The sequence below is a fragment of the Prinia subflava genome, chromosome 2, assembly GCF_021018805.1.
Source record: "Prinia subflava isolate CZ2003 ecotype Zambia chromosome 2, Cam_Psub_1.2, whole genome shotgun sequence".
In the NCBI taxonomy this organism is placed as follows: Eukaryota; Metazoa; Chordata; class Aves; order Passeriformes; family Cisticolidae; genus Prinia; species Prinia subflava.
The window spans coordinates 104432122-104449508 of NC_086248.1; the positions used below are offsets into that span (position 1 = coordinate 104432122).

Below are 17387 nucleotides of genomic sequence, written 5' to 3' on the forward strand. Positions count from 1 at the left end.
CAGACTGCTCCACATGGATAAAATGAAACAAATATGAAATTATTCCTATAAGGTCAGGCAGTGGCCGAACCAGGATTAGGATCCCAGGAATTACTCCCATAAGGGGAATCTTCCTGATCCCCTTCTCTGCTCTGAGCACTAGACAATCAGCTCTCCCTGCAAATATAACCCATTCCCACAACACCAATAAACTTACATTACCTCTTCACACATTTCTGAAAGAAAATAAAAATGGATAAGAAAACACTTTTTCTTCACTGCTCAGCAATAATTGTTTTCTAAAGACATGAGCAATAAAACCTCTGACATCTGAGAGATGAGGAACACACGCAGGGTCTGACCATATTTGCAGTTATAGTGATAGGAACAGGGAGTAACTTCTCATCCCAAGAGCCATGAAAATCATGAGAAAGCAGCATTTTAAAATTAAAATATTTCCTTGGTGAGAAGAATCCTGACCCTGAGTGGGCACATTCTGTAGCTCATTCAAAAGCCAGACATTCCTTCTTACCTTTTCCAGAGCTTTTGGTGCTTTCGTTGCCAGGACTTCTGCCTTCCTTGTATTAATTTCCTGTTCTGGTGAGCTCAGGGTGTAGAACTGGCTGCACAATTCCATGGGATCGGTAGCATGGCGAGTGCTAGAGAAAGGTTAATTTCTAGAGGCCAAAGTGGCCCCTCTGGAAGTGTGGGAGTCATTCATTTACACTAAAGCAAATGTCACCTATTGCCGCTGTGACTGTACTTTAGCAGCACTTCTCAAATAGTTTATTTCAAATGAAAGTTCTCAGATCTCCAATCTTTTGTATATTCCTTAAAGAGAAGACTCATTTCTTACCTGCCTTTTACAAGTCTCTGTTGCTTTCCTCTGATCTGCTTAACATGTAAACACCTCTAATAGGTTGAACTTACTGTGAGATGCAAAATACAGGAACTTTCTACATGAAAAGCCCTAATCAGTCATGAGTTTGGTAAATGATGTCTCCATGCCATCCATACTGAGTGTCCATTACTCCTGGACATAGCACATTAACTGACTCATTAGCTATTGCAAACCATATGGACTTAGGTTTGGGTGGGTTGCTCTGATAATATCATGAGGTGAGCTTCCTAATTATTGTAATTACGTGATCTCCATCACGGGGCCAGCCACACAAAATAGAGTCAGGAGGCTCTGAGATGGGTGTCAGTGCACCCAGACAGTGACTGAGCTGAGCACCACGGCCCCTGGATGTTGGAGCTCCCTGGATACTGCAAGGAGTAATCACTCCCAAAGTTCCGAGGAACTGGCGGGGAGCATGGCAACAATGGAGCGAGCACGGCGGGAGCACGGGATCTGCACAGATGCAGGGACACAAATAGATTTCTCAGCACAAACTGGGAAGCAGTCTGAAACTTGATGCCTTGTTGTCAATGCTCTTAATACCGAGATGTTACATCTCTGGAGTAAATTTAGCCATGATATTTTAAGCATCAGTGAGATCTGGAGCAAAGCAGGGGAATTGAACATGGGAGTGTTAAAATGTCAGTGTTAAATACCACAAAAGCATCACAATGCAATGGTTGGAGAAGCTACAAGTGCTCACCTAGTGTAGGAAATTTAAGGGGCTTTAGGCATATGACACTGCAAGATTTCACACAATTGACTGTAATCTTTTATAGTCAAGCTTAGGTTTGAGCAAGAAGAAAGTAATTAAATGGAAGATGGACCGAAAGTTTAATGTACAGTGCTTAAAAAAAAAAGTTCAGCCCAACAGGAAACGAGGATTTCTTAGTCCCATCCACAAAACATGAGAATGTGCTACTAAAAGGGCCAAAAGCTACAGAATCGAGTCCTAATTTGCTTAGAGCTTTTCTCAGGTGAAGCCTTTGACCTTTATTAATTTTTAAAAGTATGTATATGTTAATTTTGTGTTTTAAAGTGTCTGAAACCAAACCATAAAAATTTGCTAGTAACACACACCTTTTTGTGAGCCTAATAGTATGGTTGTTTATCAATAAAGATTTGGATTTAAAGTATAAACTCATTTTTCAGGACTGGCCTGGTGTGTGCAGGAACTTTTCTTTTTAGTATTTTTTAAAATATGAGTCATATGATTAGTTTCTATTACATTCCTGAGTGGTTGTCTTTGAGGATTTTAACTTTCAATGACTAATAAAAGCTTGAAAACCTTTAACTTTCTCTCATTTAAAAAAAACCAAAAACACCCAAACAACAACAAAAACACAGCTAAACAAACAAACAAACCCACAGGTATTTCTCACAACTTGTAGGATAAATACCTTAAACCCTCTTATACCCCATGTTAACATTAAATTGTACAAGTTGGGATAGAGCTCTAAGTCATTAAGGGTGCCCCACAGTTCCTCAGAACTCCATGAATCATTCATACTTAACTTGTTTGGATTTGGTTTGGTTTTTTTTTTTTTTTTTTTTCCTCTGATCTGATTAGTTTCACTTTCTTGTTCTTAAACTTTGTGGGCAGAGAAAGGGCTTGGAAGCAGGAAGCCCTTTGATAATACTTTCATTTCACTTTAATCACGTGGATACCTCCTTGCAACAGCTGGGCAAAAAAGTTTTCTCCTTAAACAGAGACTTGTCCTCTGACTCCCAGGCAACCATTTTGAGGTAATTTTCTTCTGGAAACATCCTTTACCCAGGTAACATGTAACACTGATAGTGGTGATGGTTCCTTTGATGCTGAACTGGGTATTTGTGGTTGCTTTTCTAAATAAACCAAACAACCCCAACACCACCCTCCAACAGCCTGTTTTGACAAAGGGGAAAAACTCTACAAAATGCTTTATGGAAATTTTGAATTTGTTCCTTTTATGGCTGAGCTTTCTGCTGGTAATTCTTCAGCTGGTCTTTTTCAGTAACGATAAAATCACAGAGTCTACAAGACTGATGAAGCCAAAAGGGTTGTTACATAAAGGCTTCATTTACTGACGGCAATACAGGCTTTGCAGTCGTAATCTGTGTTACTACTTTTAAGTTTACTTGCAAATTATGTGGTTGATGATGTTTTGGATTTTGATTGTTATTTTAAAAAAGACACAAGTCCTTAAAAAAACCCCTAGGCTTAAACTCTTAAGTCTGATACCCCTTTTCTGGAAAAGGACTTGTAGACGTGGTGTGGTGGTCCCCACTGAGGTCTGCCTAGGTGTTGTGTCCTGGGGTGAACTGACCCTACTGATAAAGCAAAGCTTGCACAAAATGGTGGCTTGTGATCACAGCTATGCCCTGGGATCTTGGGGAATTAAAACTCACCCCACAGTGTCCTTTACTGCCAATTTACAAGGTGATAGAGTTGATTGACTCCTGAGTCAGCTGCATCTCTCCTCTGCCCCTGCCTGGAACAAGCCTGAGGTAATGACCTCTTTCACTGTGCTGCTCTGGGGAACAGCAGTGTGAAACACACTATACCTGTGTTTCTGGGTACAAATTGTTACTCTCGACCTCTGCCAGGAAGACCCTGAGAGAAAACCGAAGTGGCCTGAGTGAGGCGTGGCACCATGACAGTTCTGTGACTTCGCCGCACCTCCCGTTAAGTGCCTGCTGCACCCCAAATCCTGTCAGCGGAGCTTTTCTACGTCAAGCAGTAGACCGCCTGATCTCCTACTTCTGTATGCACGAAATGATTTTTAAAAGTTCCTCCCTCGCGAAGCGCAGCCTCAGAAGCGAAAGAGCGGGAACACATGGGGCTGAGGCAGCTTCGCGGACGTCACCTCCCCCTGGGCCTCCGTCCCTCATGATCTCCCTGCTCCAGCTCACTCCTCCTCCATTCCCCATAATCTCCCTGCTCTCCCTTCTCCCTGCCGCCAGAGCGCCCGGAACACAGGGACTTTGCGAGCGCCCTGCGTTGCTGCGCGCCCTGAGGGGAGGGGCGGTGGCGGCGCCTCAGGGCGGGGCTGAGGGGAGGCGGGAAATGGCGCGCGCCCCGCCTCGCCGCGCGTGAGGAGGCGGCTGCGGGAGCGCCCCGTCCCGGCCGGGGCTGGCCCGGCCCGGCCCTGCCCTGCCCCGATTCCCCCCGCCCCGGGTTTCTACGGGGGAAGACGGCGTCCTGTCACTCGTTCCTCCTGGTGCTGCTGCGGAAGTGCCCGCCTGGGAAGTTTACGGCCGGCGGCGGGGGGAGGCCGAGGGGGCTCTGTGGAGGTGGGTGAGGGGGAGCGGGCTGAGGGGCATCGCCCCCTGTCCCTGCGCCTTTCTGGTGGGCAGAGCACATGGAGGGATATTGTACCTTCTGGAAGCAATTTTAAAACAAAGTCTCTCTTTCGTTTTCCCCTCCCTCAAGGTACGATGCCGCCCAAAGGTCCCGGCAGAAGCAAGCTGCCAGTCCCACTCCCTAAAGACATGATCCTGAAAGACACCGAAGGAAAATCCTGGAGGCTGGGCAGTCAGATCGGCCAGGGAGGATTTGGCCTGATCTATCTAGGTAAAATACTACTGATAATTAAGAGGATGACTTGCAAATTCTTTTGTAACTTCCTGAACTGTAAAAGGCAGTAACTTTAAAAAGTTTACATGCTGTTGGTGATCCTTTGCAAGTGTGGTTTTCTGAGCTGTTCCTGTTCCGCTCCTGCCCATGATGCAGCGTGTTCTCCATGGCCTGTCCAGCTCATTTTGTGGATCCTATTGCACTTTTCTATGGTTCTAGAATGGGGCAACCAAGGTGCCACTGTGTCAAAGACCACCAAAGAGCACAGCCAAGTGATGCTCTTCAAAGAAGTGCTTTTCTTAGTCAGGGTTTTGGCCTTATGCCAGCCTCATGCTCTGTAGCCCTCTTTCAGTTTCTGGTTATTGGAACTGTTGTTTTCTGACCAAGAGTAAATTAAAATGAAACAGTAACAATACTTAGCTGGGTGCTGCCTCTGAATTCACATCTTTTCAGCAGAGGTGGAAATGGTGTTCTGTATTTTCTCGGGCCTAGATAAGTTTCTGTGTTTCCTTCACAACAAGCTGCTGCCTTTCGGTCCTTTTGTGCTCTCTGAGGGGTGAGTAGTTCTGAAAGGCAGTTTGTAAAGCATTCTGGGTCACTGCAGAGGGTGTAATGTGTGTTACTGTCGCTAGTCTCTGGGAAAGAGCAAATCCTGTGTTCAAGGCGGTAATTATGAGATTGAGTGGTTTGGGTTTTTTTTTTTTTTTCATGGCAACATATCGAAACTATATGTCTGTTTGGAACTAACTAGAGCTTGTATGGAGCAGTGAAGAATCACCTAGAAGCAGTTTACTGCATTCTCCCTGAAGCCTAACATGACCTTATAAAGTTACAGTAATATTAACTCTATTTAGAATATTAAGGCTTAAAACTTAATAAGCAAGTCAGTCCTATTCACAAACCAGCTTCCTTCTATGCTGAAATCAGCTACACGTACAGTAGCAGTACTTCCAAGAGGTTCCTGTGGTGAAGTGTCTGGCTTGGTTTCTTCTGGAATTTCTGTAGTTCACACTATTCCTCACTGCTCTGCAGACAGAGCCAGTGGGAATGATGGGTTTCAGCTAACAGAGGAGATACAGAGGCATCAAAGGGTAGGGTATTTACCTTCTTTTTCCTTTTGGTATATCTTATTACCTTGTTATGACCACCTTTGAAGCATTAGTTGGTTACATTTGAGAGATGCTGTGCCTTGGGCACAGGAGAGATGTTACCATGAGAAAAGAAGTGAAGGTGTCTCTGAGTACTGCCATTCCAAGATAAAGGACAGGAAGATGGGAACCTGCAGAAGTCTCCCACAGACAGAAGGGGGTGAGGGAACTGGGGATGCAGTGCAGAAAGCAAGTTTGTAGTGGTTGTAGCTCTCCATGTGTAAGACCAGTAATGTTGTGTTCCTGAATCACTCAGAATGTAGCCCTGTCATTTCCTGCTGCAGCCAAATCACACTGGACCTTGAGGGTGGCTTTGCACGTGGGGTTTAGACAGTTCCATGCAGATTTGAGTTTTCTGCCTGATCACAGAGTCCACCAAGGTGATTTCTTGAAGTGTTTGTTGCAATTTGGCTCCCACTGAGCTGAGGTGGAGAGCAGTCAGTGGATTAGAATGGGAATACAATCAGGGAATCTAGGTATTACTATTCTGTGGTTTTTTGTAAGTGACAGCATGGCTGAAGAAATGCTGCTGCCACTTCTGTAGAGGTATTTGTGTTCATTTAATCCCTTCTTTCAGGAAGAACAGTGAATGCTACCTGCAGCATTGAACTGAAGGCTCACTTCCCCTTGTAGCTCATGAATTAAAGAGAAAATGGACATTTATCCCTAAATACTGACACTGAAGCTTTCCCTTTTTTGTCTACCTCTTGATCTCTGATGTGTTTATGTTAAAGTGTACCATTCAGCAGCTTTTTGAGGCCTTGATGGTACAAAATTCAGCTGTGTTTGAGTACCGGGGGAATGAAGTAGATGACAAATTTTTCTGGTTAGGGTGCAGATGCCTGGGGACACCCCCTTTTCTCTGTGCTGTTCAGACCTGTTTATAGAACATCTAGAGCAGGGTGTGAGAGGACCACTAAATTTCAGGGAGAAGCTCACCCTGAAAGAGTGTACTGGTTTGAAAGCAAAACCAGTGAGACTCCAAGTCACAAATACAATTTAACAGAAAGAGAAGAAAAAAACAACAAAAAAGGTTAAAATAAAATAAAATAAATGCAGTACTACAAAAGACCACTGACAGAGTCAAAATGCAAACCTGACACACTGTATGTCAGGGTGTTGGAAGCAGCCTGAAGCAAATCCTCCCACAGTGACAGTTGTGGCTCCGTTGAAGTAGAGATGATCCTCAAAAAGTCCAGTCATTCTCTGGGAATCCAGTGGAAACAGACAATTTTGGTGTTTGGGACTGCTGGTTTTATCCTGGATGAAAGGCTTTGGCTCCTCCCACTGAGTGGAGCATCTCACACTGGAATGAGGAATGTTATCAGTCATGTGAGAGGCCTTAAATGGCCCATTCACAGGTGATATCCCCTGGATGAGGATGGGTGGAGGAAGAGATAAGGAGGCACTGCCTTATCTGGTGTTATCAGGTGTCCCATTAACAGAGGGCATCTCTCCTCATTCCACCCCTAGAGTTACAAGAGATAAGGAACAACATCTCCCAACTGACTTCAACAAATGAAAATAGAATACATATTTTTGGTTACGTTTTTCAACCCAAGACAAAGAGCTATACAGAGGTGGGAGACAGGAGGTTCGATTGATTGCCAGGTATGAAGAGCACAGCCCTTTTATGAAAGTAAAGGTTAACTTTGCCAGCTATATCTTTTAATAAGTATTTTTACAGTAGCAGTGTAAGGATTTTGATGTGGTTGTTATAGCTTAATTTTCCATTAAGGGTATTCCATACTCCATTAATCTATAACAACGTTCTTGAGAAATTTTACAGTATCTCTGCAGAAATCTATTTACTGGGGGTGCATTTTGTGGAAGAATGTTCTGTTCACTAAATCAAAGCTCTGAAAGCCATTTACTGACTCTGAGTCGCAGGATGCAAATGCAAGACTTTGGAACTTCTAATTGTGTGCATGAAAGTTGCCACTATCTTCAAGTTCTGCCCTGCCTCGCAAGTGCTTTCCCTTGTTTTCTGATTATCCTGACTCTTTCCAATCCATTCCAAAGGTTGTTGCTGGTGCTGATGTACTCTCAGGCACCTCAGGTAGAGTGAAGGCTGTGACATTGGTGGTCTCACAACTGGTTTGTAGCCCTGTGGAGAACAGTGGAAAAGGAACCGAGAGCTGAGGAGCCTTACATTCTCTCATTTATCTCTCTGATCACAGCCAGTAATTAACACTAATCTTTATATAAAGCATTCTCTAGTCCTGCTGCAAGCACTCTATTAATGCACAATTTGGGCTGAACATTTAAATCCAGAAAGGTCACACAATGTTTTGTTAAGATTACTCTGTCACAGTGAAACCTGCTGCATCTAGCACTATCTACTTGCAGGCTTCTTTCCATGGAAAGGGATGGTTCTGAAAAATATAAGTATTTTTTAAAATGTATGTACAAATGTTTGTTAGATGGTCTTTTATGATAGAACTTAATACATTGTAAATGTGTTTGAATTTTATGAAGCTGAGGAAAATAAATATTGTTAAAGTCATCATTAAATTGTACCCTGCTTGGAGATCAGTATAGCCGGTGCACTATCCTTTCCTTTTGAGTATTTTTTTTCCCCACATTTTCAAGGAAGAGGGAAGGAATTTTTTCCTGAGCAGTAAATAGTGTTTAAATGGGTGAATATTGTCATTTAGTACTAGCAGTACAGTGAGCCCTTCTACTGGTGGAGGTAAGGAGGAGTTCTGGTGTGGCCTGTTCTTTTAAGCTTGGGTCATAGTGCAATCTGACTGCTGGTATTCTGGGAATCAGGCTGAGGTGTGAGAGAGAGTTCATTTCAGACTAATTTCCATGGATAACTTGTATAATTGTCAGCAGGGGTGTACCTGCATCAAGGAACAGAAGCATCGATGGAAACACACTTGGTCCTATTGTTCATTCCTTGGTTTACTTGGGAAGCTGCTTTAGCAATTGCTTCTGGAGAAACAAAGTCCTTCAGCAGTTGCCTAAGTTAAAATAATGCAGCAAATGAATTAAAAATGCAGTAAAATGATACCAAAAGATAAGTTCAGCATGATTTTTATTAGCTCAATGGAAAGAAGAATCTTAATAGCAAAGCCCTGTAATTAAAAGCACTAGCAGGTAAATCAGGTTAGGGATGGATTTTTCTCAACTTCCAGATATTAAAATGTGTTGTACCTGCAGATGTGAACCTTAATGCGTAAATAAATTTGTTAGCAGACAAACACCACCTCAGGAGGGGTCTTTTTATCTAGTCACTAATATTAAACTGTACAAATAGAGATACTGCAAGCACCCTGTTTGTAGGCAAACTAAATCATAGATTTAGCGTGATTTCGCTACTCAAAGGTTACTTAGGGCTGACTTCATGGTACAGGACCTGCAGCATTTATCAAAGAGAAAATACTCCTTACTTTTACTAGTCCTTGCTGATGAGTGCATTCCTCTGGAATCTTCTCCCTTTTATTTGTCTTGGTCCTCTGTAAGCTGAAAACTAGAACCGTGTAATTCATTTTTGCACAGTAGTCTAAAGCCTGCAGAGATCATTACTGTTACACTGTAATGTTCTACTGCATCATGTGTTGAGCATTCTCCTTCCATATGCTGAGTAATGCTGGGTGGTCAGGAGAGCAGTTCTTATTGATTGAATTTATTTATCATTTACTTTCAGTGGGGGATGGAGGAGGAGCTTTGGAGGACAGCTGAGGTACCTGTTGCCTCACTGAGGGCACTCCTTCGGTTGTCTTTGGCACCTGTACCCTGCTGAAACTGGCATTGTATCTTCTGAGTGGGCACCATGTCAGACCAGCAGATGGTCTGCAGCAGAGTCTTGCCAGAAAGCAGTTTGTGCATCAAGTTTTAAATATTAGAGGCCTGGGCTCCCATCTGAGAGTGCTGTAGGAGCAGGCCATGCAAAGCTTTTCTGCCTGGGGTTAAAGGATGTGTCATCCCTATTCCAGCTTGGAGTAATTAACTTTGAAAGTCAAACAATTGGCTTCCGTTTCTGTGGAATACAAAAACTGGTGAGTCAAGATTAAGGTTTCACAGAAAGACAAGTGAGAAATGTAGTGAAATTTCCTACCATTACTGAATGCTCTTAACTTGGAGGCATGTGGCGTTACTGCAAAACAGTTGAGCAGTTGAACACTATTTTGTCCCAAAATCAATTTAGCTTGGTCTTGTGGAACATGGGTCTTATGGAAGGGTATATATCTGCAGTCTGTGTAAAACCCCTCTACATTCTTAAAGCTATCTGAAATAAGAATCTAGAATAAAACCTGGTCAAAAACGCTGCTCAGCAGAGTGTCCAGGAAATTATGCTGCATCTATAAAGTAACAGAGAAGTAGATCTTCCTTAGGCTGCATTAAAGGTGGGGTGTAAACACCCTTCAAACACTGAACATTTCGGTTTTTGGGAAATATGACTATTGCAGTGTCAAGGAGGAGGAGGTAATGTGCTTTGTTTGCCTTTAAACGTTTACCTTTGCACCTTCCCTAAGTAGGAAATAGTTGAAGTTGTGTTTAATAGCAAATTCTGCTTTTTATTTACTTGTGTGTATTTTGTTTTCATTAATTCTATTGCTGTAGCTTGGATCCTTTTTTATCATTAGATGCTCTGAACAGCACTCCTTCCCTGCTTTTACCCATTGAATTTAACAGCTCTTGGCTTGACCTGAACACAGTCAGAACTTTTCCAGCTTTTTTTATAGGTAGCCTGTAACTTCAAAAATGTGATTTTTTGAGATTAGTTTTGATTTCTGCAAAAACTAAGCTGATATATCACTCCTCGGGATTAGCTAATGAACAGAACAAAACAAAAATAAAATAGTAGCAACTAAAGAACTGAAAATACTTCTATTCATGTTTTCCAAACAAACATATCCTCAAAATATCCAGCAGTGGCAAAGGCACCAGCTGTGGACAGGAGCAGGGCTGCTTTTCCAAACTGCCAAATCAATGCTGTTTTCTTTTCCACTGCATAAACTTTGTCAACAGAAGTGGTTCTGTGAGAGCCATTGAAAATATTTCACCATATTCCAAATGTGGCTGCCGCAAATTAACTGCTAAAAGTACAACAAGCACGTTTGAACTGGCAAAGGGAATTGGCACGTTCCTCTGTCAGGCTGCAATTGTGCTGTGTGGTTGTAGGAAATGGCCGTTCAGCCACAAACACCCTTTGGTCGACATAGCTTGTTAACATTTAGAGAGTGCCATTAATTAAGGATGTGGCACTCAGCAACAAAAAGGATGAGATTCATGGTTAAAGTGGATGATAAAGCCATAACTGCTGCGCTGGGTGAAACCAGGGAATCCTGGGCATGGGTTAGTTCCAGGTGAGATTTTTGTGCAGGCAGAGCAATTGGAAATTATGGCTGGGATGTGAATCTTACTGCACTGCTTTATTCAGAAGGCATTTTAAAGCTGTGTGCTCCTCACTGGTGTGGTAGCTGTGACTGTGGGATGAAGGGGAGGAAGGGAAAGCAGAGCTGTGCCCTTTGCCCTCTGCAAATGTTTTGTGAGGGCATCCTCTTGGCATGAGGTGAAAACAGCCACAGCCTCCTTCACAGCTGCATCCAGCACCAGTGCTCCCAGTCATGCAGCCAATGGCTTGGGTTGTGTGCCTGCATCAACACCCCCCTCCCCAAATGTTAGGGATTGTGCATCTGCATTGATTAAAACAGCATAAGCTGGGAACTTGTACGCTTGTTATGCTATTTTAAGGGGTTTTTTGCACACATAATCTCACCATACAGTGCTCCTGGTACCCTCTGTGAATACTTATCTGCCATCAGAGACCTCCTGCCTATCAGCACTGCTCTCCTGCAGAGTCTCTGCTCACTGTCCTGCAGTCTAGCATTTAACTGATTGTAATATTATAAATAGCCATGTGCTACCACACAGAACGAGGCTAGCACATGGCTAATTACGAGTATACAGTAATTAACTATGAGCTAAACTCGCAGGAGAGTATGTGGTGGTGGTCTATGAGGTATGTAATCAGACTGTTTGTTAAACCTTGGGAGCCTTTCCAGTCTGTTAAGTAACTATACATAGTAAAGAGACAATTTTAAAGAAAATCATTTATGTTTATTTATGGACAAAAAAATAGTCTGTCTTTTTTCTGAGCTGCTGGTTGAGATCTGAACAGGTAATTAGTGACGTAACAAAAGGTACACACACAACTTCTGCTTATCTGTATGGATGAGACTGATTGTCCCAGTATTACCTGTGTAAGAAGTTTATTGTTATTCATGTATGTGCAGTAAAAATAATACCTTTTCTTCTTTAGTACACTTGAATGTAACTCATATTGTGGGGCATCTGTTTCAGTATCTTGTAGAGCTTTTTCTCCCTTTTCGCTTTGTAACCATTGCCAGTTATGTTTGGGTTTATTTTCCTTGAGGATGTGCTGTTTCAGTGTGACTCCAAATGGGTCCAAGCCAGCACAGTGTAAGAACCATGGGGGTGAAGCCCTTTTGCTGGGCTATCTCCTGTTAATTGCTCTTCTTCATTACCCTGACAGATGTTGCTCTGTTCCAGATTACCATGAATGAGGCCTCTCTTTATAAAATGTCAAGAACTGTATAGGGAAGTTAGATCGGCCTCTTTCAAATAATTTAAATTTGATACTTCTCTACACCTATCAAACCTCTTTTAAGTATCTCGGTATTGAACTACATGTTCTTATCCAGAGGTTCTTTTTCTGATCTGTGCCAGTGAAGGGAGCACATCAAATTCTGTTTAGGTAATGTGATGTTGTTGAATGCAGTCAAAACAGGATGTGCTCCTTTTAATAATGTCTTCTATTAACACATATTCTATATGTGGCAGAGAAAAATAAAAGACATAAATTCCTGTGCTGTAATTCCCACTTCAGTACAATAATATGGTAAGAGCAAAGTGTACCAAAATTTCCCTTCTAGTAGATTTAATATGTGTTCTGAATGTGACTGTTACTTGTGTGAGCCTATGGATAGTTCACACCTTCCAAAGCTACTGTTTTAATATTTTAATTTTATTTTAATGGGTTATTAGCACAGCAGCATTCACATGGGGAATTGTCAGTGGGGAGCCTGTGGGTGTTTGGGGTGTTTACAATGCCGAACTCAACCCAAGTGCTGAATAGAATTGAAGGAAGATGGCAGCTGAAGGAGTCTGTTCATTGTAAAAGTATTTTTATGCCCTGACCATCAAAAAAAGTAAGCTTGGATGGTTTGATTAGATCCAAGTTTACTTGATTTGTATTATGTGGATAAAAGGGGTCTATTTTTGTGTGTGCTCATGGTTGAAGTGTTTCACACCTGGACTGTTGTTGGTATTTGATCATTATCAGAAGTTTGAAGGGGACACTTATTTCCTAGGAACTGTATTCTTTTTACCTTTTTCAGTGATGATTCTAAAAGATGATTTAGTCTCATTAAATTTTAATCCTAGTGTTGCTCCATGTAGCTTCAGTAGTATCAGAGAGAGCTGATAGTTCTCTCAGGGTCAGAAGAAAATAGGATTGCATTGTCTGTGCACAGAGGTTCTGTCTCCTGGGCTGTAATTGGCACATGTGGTCAATTATTGTTTTGAAATCTCTACTTGCACTGAGAGGCACAATCCCTCTGCTCCCCTTTAGGCAGGAGGTGGCTGTGCTGTCCCCAACTTAGGCCAGTGTCTAAATAATGCCAGAATAGAAATCAAGGTTCTAGGGCCAAATTAATTTGTGATAGAGGAAAGCAGACAATCCTGTCTAGAGGCATAATGTAGGTCAGAACTTTTAAATGGTGTCTTTGTCACGACAGTAGATTGACAGCAACCAAATACCGTGGTTTTCCAATTGGCTGGAATGACTTAAACAGTCTGTCCTAATGGAATAGCTCATTGTGGTGCAAACGTGCACTGAGGACATCCTGCTTACTGCTTAATTAACATCCAGGGGAGACTTCTGAAACATGGCTTAAAATTGCTTCTCTACTTGTTGATTAAAACTTCTCTATGTGTGTTGGTTTTGTTTTATATATCTTTGAACTTGGCAGAGCTCTGGCCTTTAAAAGCAGGAATTCAGACTATCTTTCACTGTGCATTTTTGGTTGCCTGACTCAGTGTTAGCAGTGTCTTTATTTGCAATTACATTTTGTTGCATATAGCTTGATCTCCATCTCTTTGTTCCTTTGCAGCATCCCCTCAAACTCAGGTTCCTGTAGAAGATGATGCAGTTCATGTCATTAAAGTGGTAATGTGTAGATTTAATTTCTAAATTATTAATTTGCATGCATGTCTTTCTCTTAATTATCTCTCCCTATTTTCAGCATTTGGTCTCTATTGCATGCTTGTGGCTTTTGGTGCTTTGAGTTTTTTATATCCTTTCCCAGCTTGGGGATATATTTGGCATTTCCACGACACACAGAATTTCCTTGACTTGGTATTTTTCCTTGATTGCAGCCTCTCAACAGTTTAATAAAGTAAGTTAGACTATGATCTCAAACACACCTGATCTCCAATATTTCTGAAAATAGTGACTTAAATAATATCTGAAAGATTCTATATTGTTTATGAAAATGCATTGCCAAACAACGTTTTTCTTTTTAACTACTTAAAATTAAATTTCAGGTGACATGGAATCTGGGAGATGGGAGAAAAAAGGGGTTTCATTCCCTTGGTATTTCATATATGCTTTTCTTAAGAAACTGCTGTCTTTCTAATGACTTTTGTGATACCAAGTTTATTTGTTTCTCAACAGGAATATCTTGAAAATGGCCCCTTGTTTTCTGAGCTGAAGTTTTACCAGAGGGCTGCAAAACAAGAGCAAAGTAAGTAATGTCTCAGCTCTGACTCAGGTGGTAGATGTAAGGACAAGTTTGGTTTAACTACCTCTGTTAAGAACTGTTGCTTTAGAGCTTGAAAGCCAGTTCATTTCATATACCCTGAACCAGTGCCAGTTGGTGCTGGGATCATTTTGGATTGCTGTAGGTTTTGTTACGTGAGTGTTGTCCTTCTCCTTTCTGGTCAGAAGGGAGAACAGAAACCAACCAGAGGTGAAGGAGTATCTCCGAGTAGGTAGAGTCGGCGACAAAGTATCTCTATAAGCAAAGTAGCAGGGGTAGTACCTGGTTTATTGTGAGGGCCTTGCTTGTAGCTGTTAGGCACAGCTAAAGCAGGCCAGGAGAGCAGGAACAGAGAGGGAAAGGAGAAGAGGAGAAAAAGAGAGGAGGGCAAAAGAGAAGAGGGGATAAGAGCAGGGAAAAGGGAAGAGGGGGTAAGAGAAGGAGGTTCTGAATACTGTATGATAAATCTTTCCAAGTTGAATAGTATGAGTTGGACCAACCAATCTAATACAAGATAACAACATTTACATACAGCCAATAGAAATGTCCCATTACCTAAGGCAAGCAGAAGGGTATTGTTTAATCAAGGGAGCTGGCCCTCAGCTTGGCACATCATTATTCACTAGCTGATGGCCCTGTACCCCACACCCTAAATCTCAAAGCTTGCTTTCATTTCTATCTCACTTGTTGAACTCATACTCCCAGAATCTAAACCATCATATTTACAAGGCCTTTCTACTTCATCCTTCCCAACACAGAGGGACCAGGGCCATATTTATTATCTGCACACCAAGAGACAGGCCAGCCCTAGGACAGAGAAAACACCCCAAGCCTGGAGTTCTCAGCTGTCTTTAACCTGCTGTTATGTTCTTATTATTATTACAGTAAGAAAATGGATGAATCTCAAAAAAATAAGGTGTTTAGGAATTCCAGTGTTTTGGGGATCAGGCCTGGCTGAGTACAAGGGAAAAAGGTAATGAGATAAATGGTAATTAAGCCTCGATTTGAATGATGACCCATTTTGAAAAATGGAAATTTGGTCCTTTCAATCTGACACAAACTTTCAGTCATGTCTTAAAGGATTCCTCCTTTTTCCATATTTCCTGATAGCTACAGGTTCATGGTCATGGAGAGACTGGGGCAAGACCTTCAAAGAATCTTTGAAGATTGTGGAAGCAGGTTTAAGAAGGAGATTGTTCTGCAACTTGGGGCACGAATGGTAAGCACAGAGAGAGGAAATTTGCCAAGTTAAATTAGAGAATTATCTTGCTAATACAGTTTCTTTAGGTGGCTGCTGAGTTTAAAATTAAATGTGTAAATGCTATATATTTTCTTATTTCTCTGGGTTTTTTTAGGAAAAAAAGTATTCATTAGAAAATCAAGACTTCCCTACAGACTGAAATTTGGTCAAACCGATTTTTTTTCTAGTAGATTAAAACACAGACCATCCACTTCAACCTGTGTGTCTAGACTGAGATATGTAAGCCTATTCTCATGTTTCAACATGTATTGATTTTTTTTTCAGTGTCTGAAGGGTATTGTATTAGACATCCATATTTGTCAAAGTTCACAATTGCATGCCTGAATGCCAAATTTTCAGTGTGTTTGCTGAACACGCTGATCATACAGGCCAGGATTTGGCCAGTCTGCAAATACCAGTTTTGTTTTCAAATGGATGTAGACTGGCACATTCCAAGAGAAAGTTACCTATGTGCTCCTTTGTGATATGGTTTGTGTTGTGAAATACTGCTGTTGCTGAGCAGAGGTGAACAGAAAATGGAGTAGAGGCAACGGTCTTAAGCTAGAGAAGAGAGACTCTCAGACTGGATGCATCCAAAGCATCCCTTTAACCTAAATAATAATATTTATTTAAAAATTGAAGGGCTTTCGTAGTCACATAACTGATAAACTTGTAACACTCTTTGTGCCTTCCAAAAGTCAGGTTTGGGTTGTCCTTTGTATGAGTTACCAAGTGCAAATGTGTCTTTTTTAATAATAATTAGAGTTATTGTGCTTCAGTAAGGAGCTGGAGGTTTTAATGCAAGAGGATTGTGACATGAAATGCTGGTCATGTAATAACCCTAATGCCAAACCTTTAGAACTGATGGAATATGATCTTTCTAAGAGCTCAGTGTTTTCAGCATCTCCTCTGGTGTTTATAAAGCACTTTCATTCTTGCTCTCTGATTCAGAAGCTGGTACTCAGGTAGTTATACAGGAATATCTCATGCAAAGTATGGCTTGTTTATGCTTTGCCATCATTAGTCCAAGCTAAATTTGTCAGCTCAGTCTGTGTAGCCCTCGGTTCCCCTGTCTAAGGGAGAAATATTTGGTGGCAGGATTAGGGGCAGAGTAGAGAAGAGGATGATGTTCTCTCCTCTGTTCTAAACTCTTTCCTAGTTGGATACTTTGGAATACATACATGAAAATGAGTACGTCCATGGGGACATTAAAGCAGCAAATCTTCTTCTGGGCTACAGCAATCCACACGAGGTGAGCACGTTTACTTATCTACACTTTTACTCTGCTGTGTTTATAACCATTGAAGAGTTTTAAGTTTTGCAAATATTTTGCTTTAACAATTCAGATTTTAAAAGGAGTTTGTGCATGAATGTTCACATCCCCTGACAACAGATCTGGGAGTGGCACTGTGGAGCTTGAGGGCTGAGAAAGAAGCAGGACAAAGCTGTGCTTTATTCCCTCTGTGTTCTGCTGACTGGGATACTGCTATGGATGGGTAAACTAATGAGGAGGATAAATTATAGGACCCAATTGCTGCTCTAGGTTATACCAATTAAAGGATATTAGTAGAGATTAAGGATGGCCCATTGTACTTTCATTCTTGGAAGTTCTAGATTTCTAATGTTGCCATGAATATTTGCATGCCCTAACTCTCCTGTTCTGCCCATTGTAGTGGATAGAACAGGTAGGTCAGATTAAAGTTGCTGTTCTCTAACGCTCTAAAGCCAGCCTGGAAATGGAAGTCTTTGGGTGAAATGTTTTAAAACAAAT

The 17387-nt window shown here is 41.6% G+C and overlaps 1 protein-coding gene across 3 annotated transcripts in view; it reads left to right on the forward strand.

Annotated features, from left to right (window-relative positions):
- Nucleotides 1–3913: 3913 nt before the first annotated feature.
- VRK2 (VRK serine/threonine kinase 2) overlaps nt 3914–17387 on the forward strand; it is a 38166-nt gene continuing 24692 nt past the window's right edge. For 2 of the 3 annotated variants that reach the window (XM_063391414.1, XM_063391415.1), the window contains exons 1-7: nt 3914–4153; nt 4293–4433; nt 13729–13784; nt 14292–14361; nt 15262–15349; nt 15487–15595; nt 16776–16868. In XM_063391414.1, the coding sequence (XP_063247484.1) occupies nt 4298–4433; nt 13729–13784; nt 14292–14361; nt 15262–15349; nt 15487–15595; nt 16776–16868 (552 nt within the window). In that variant the 5' untranslated portion in view covers nt 3914–4153; nt 4293–4297. The remainder of the gene's footprint in view (nt 4154–4292; nt 4434–13728; nt 13785–14291; nt 14362–15261; nt 15350–15486; nt 15596–16775; nt 16869–17387) is intronic. The other variant, XM_063391413.1, reaches the window with a different exon arrangement.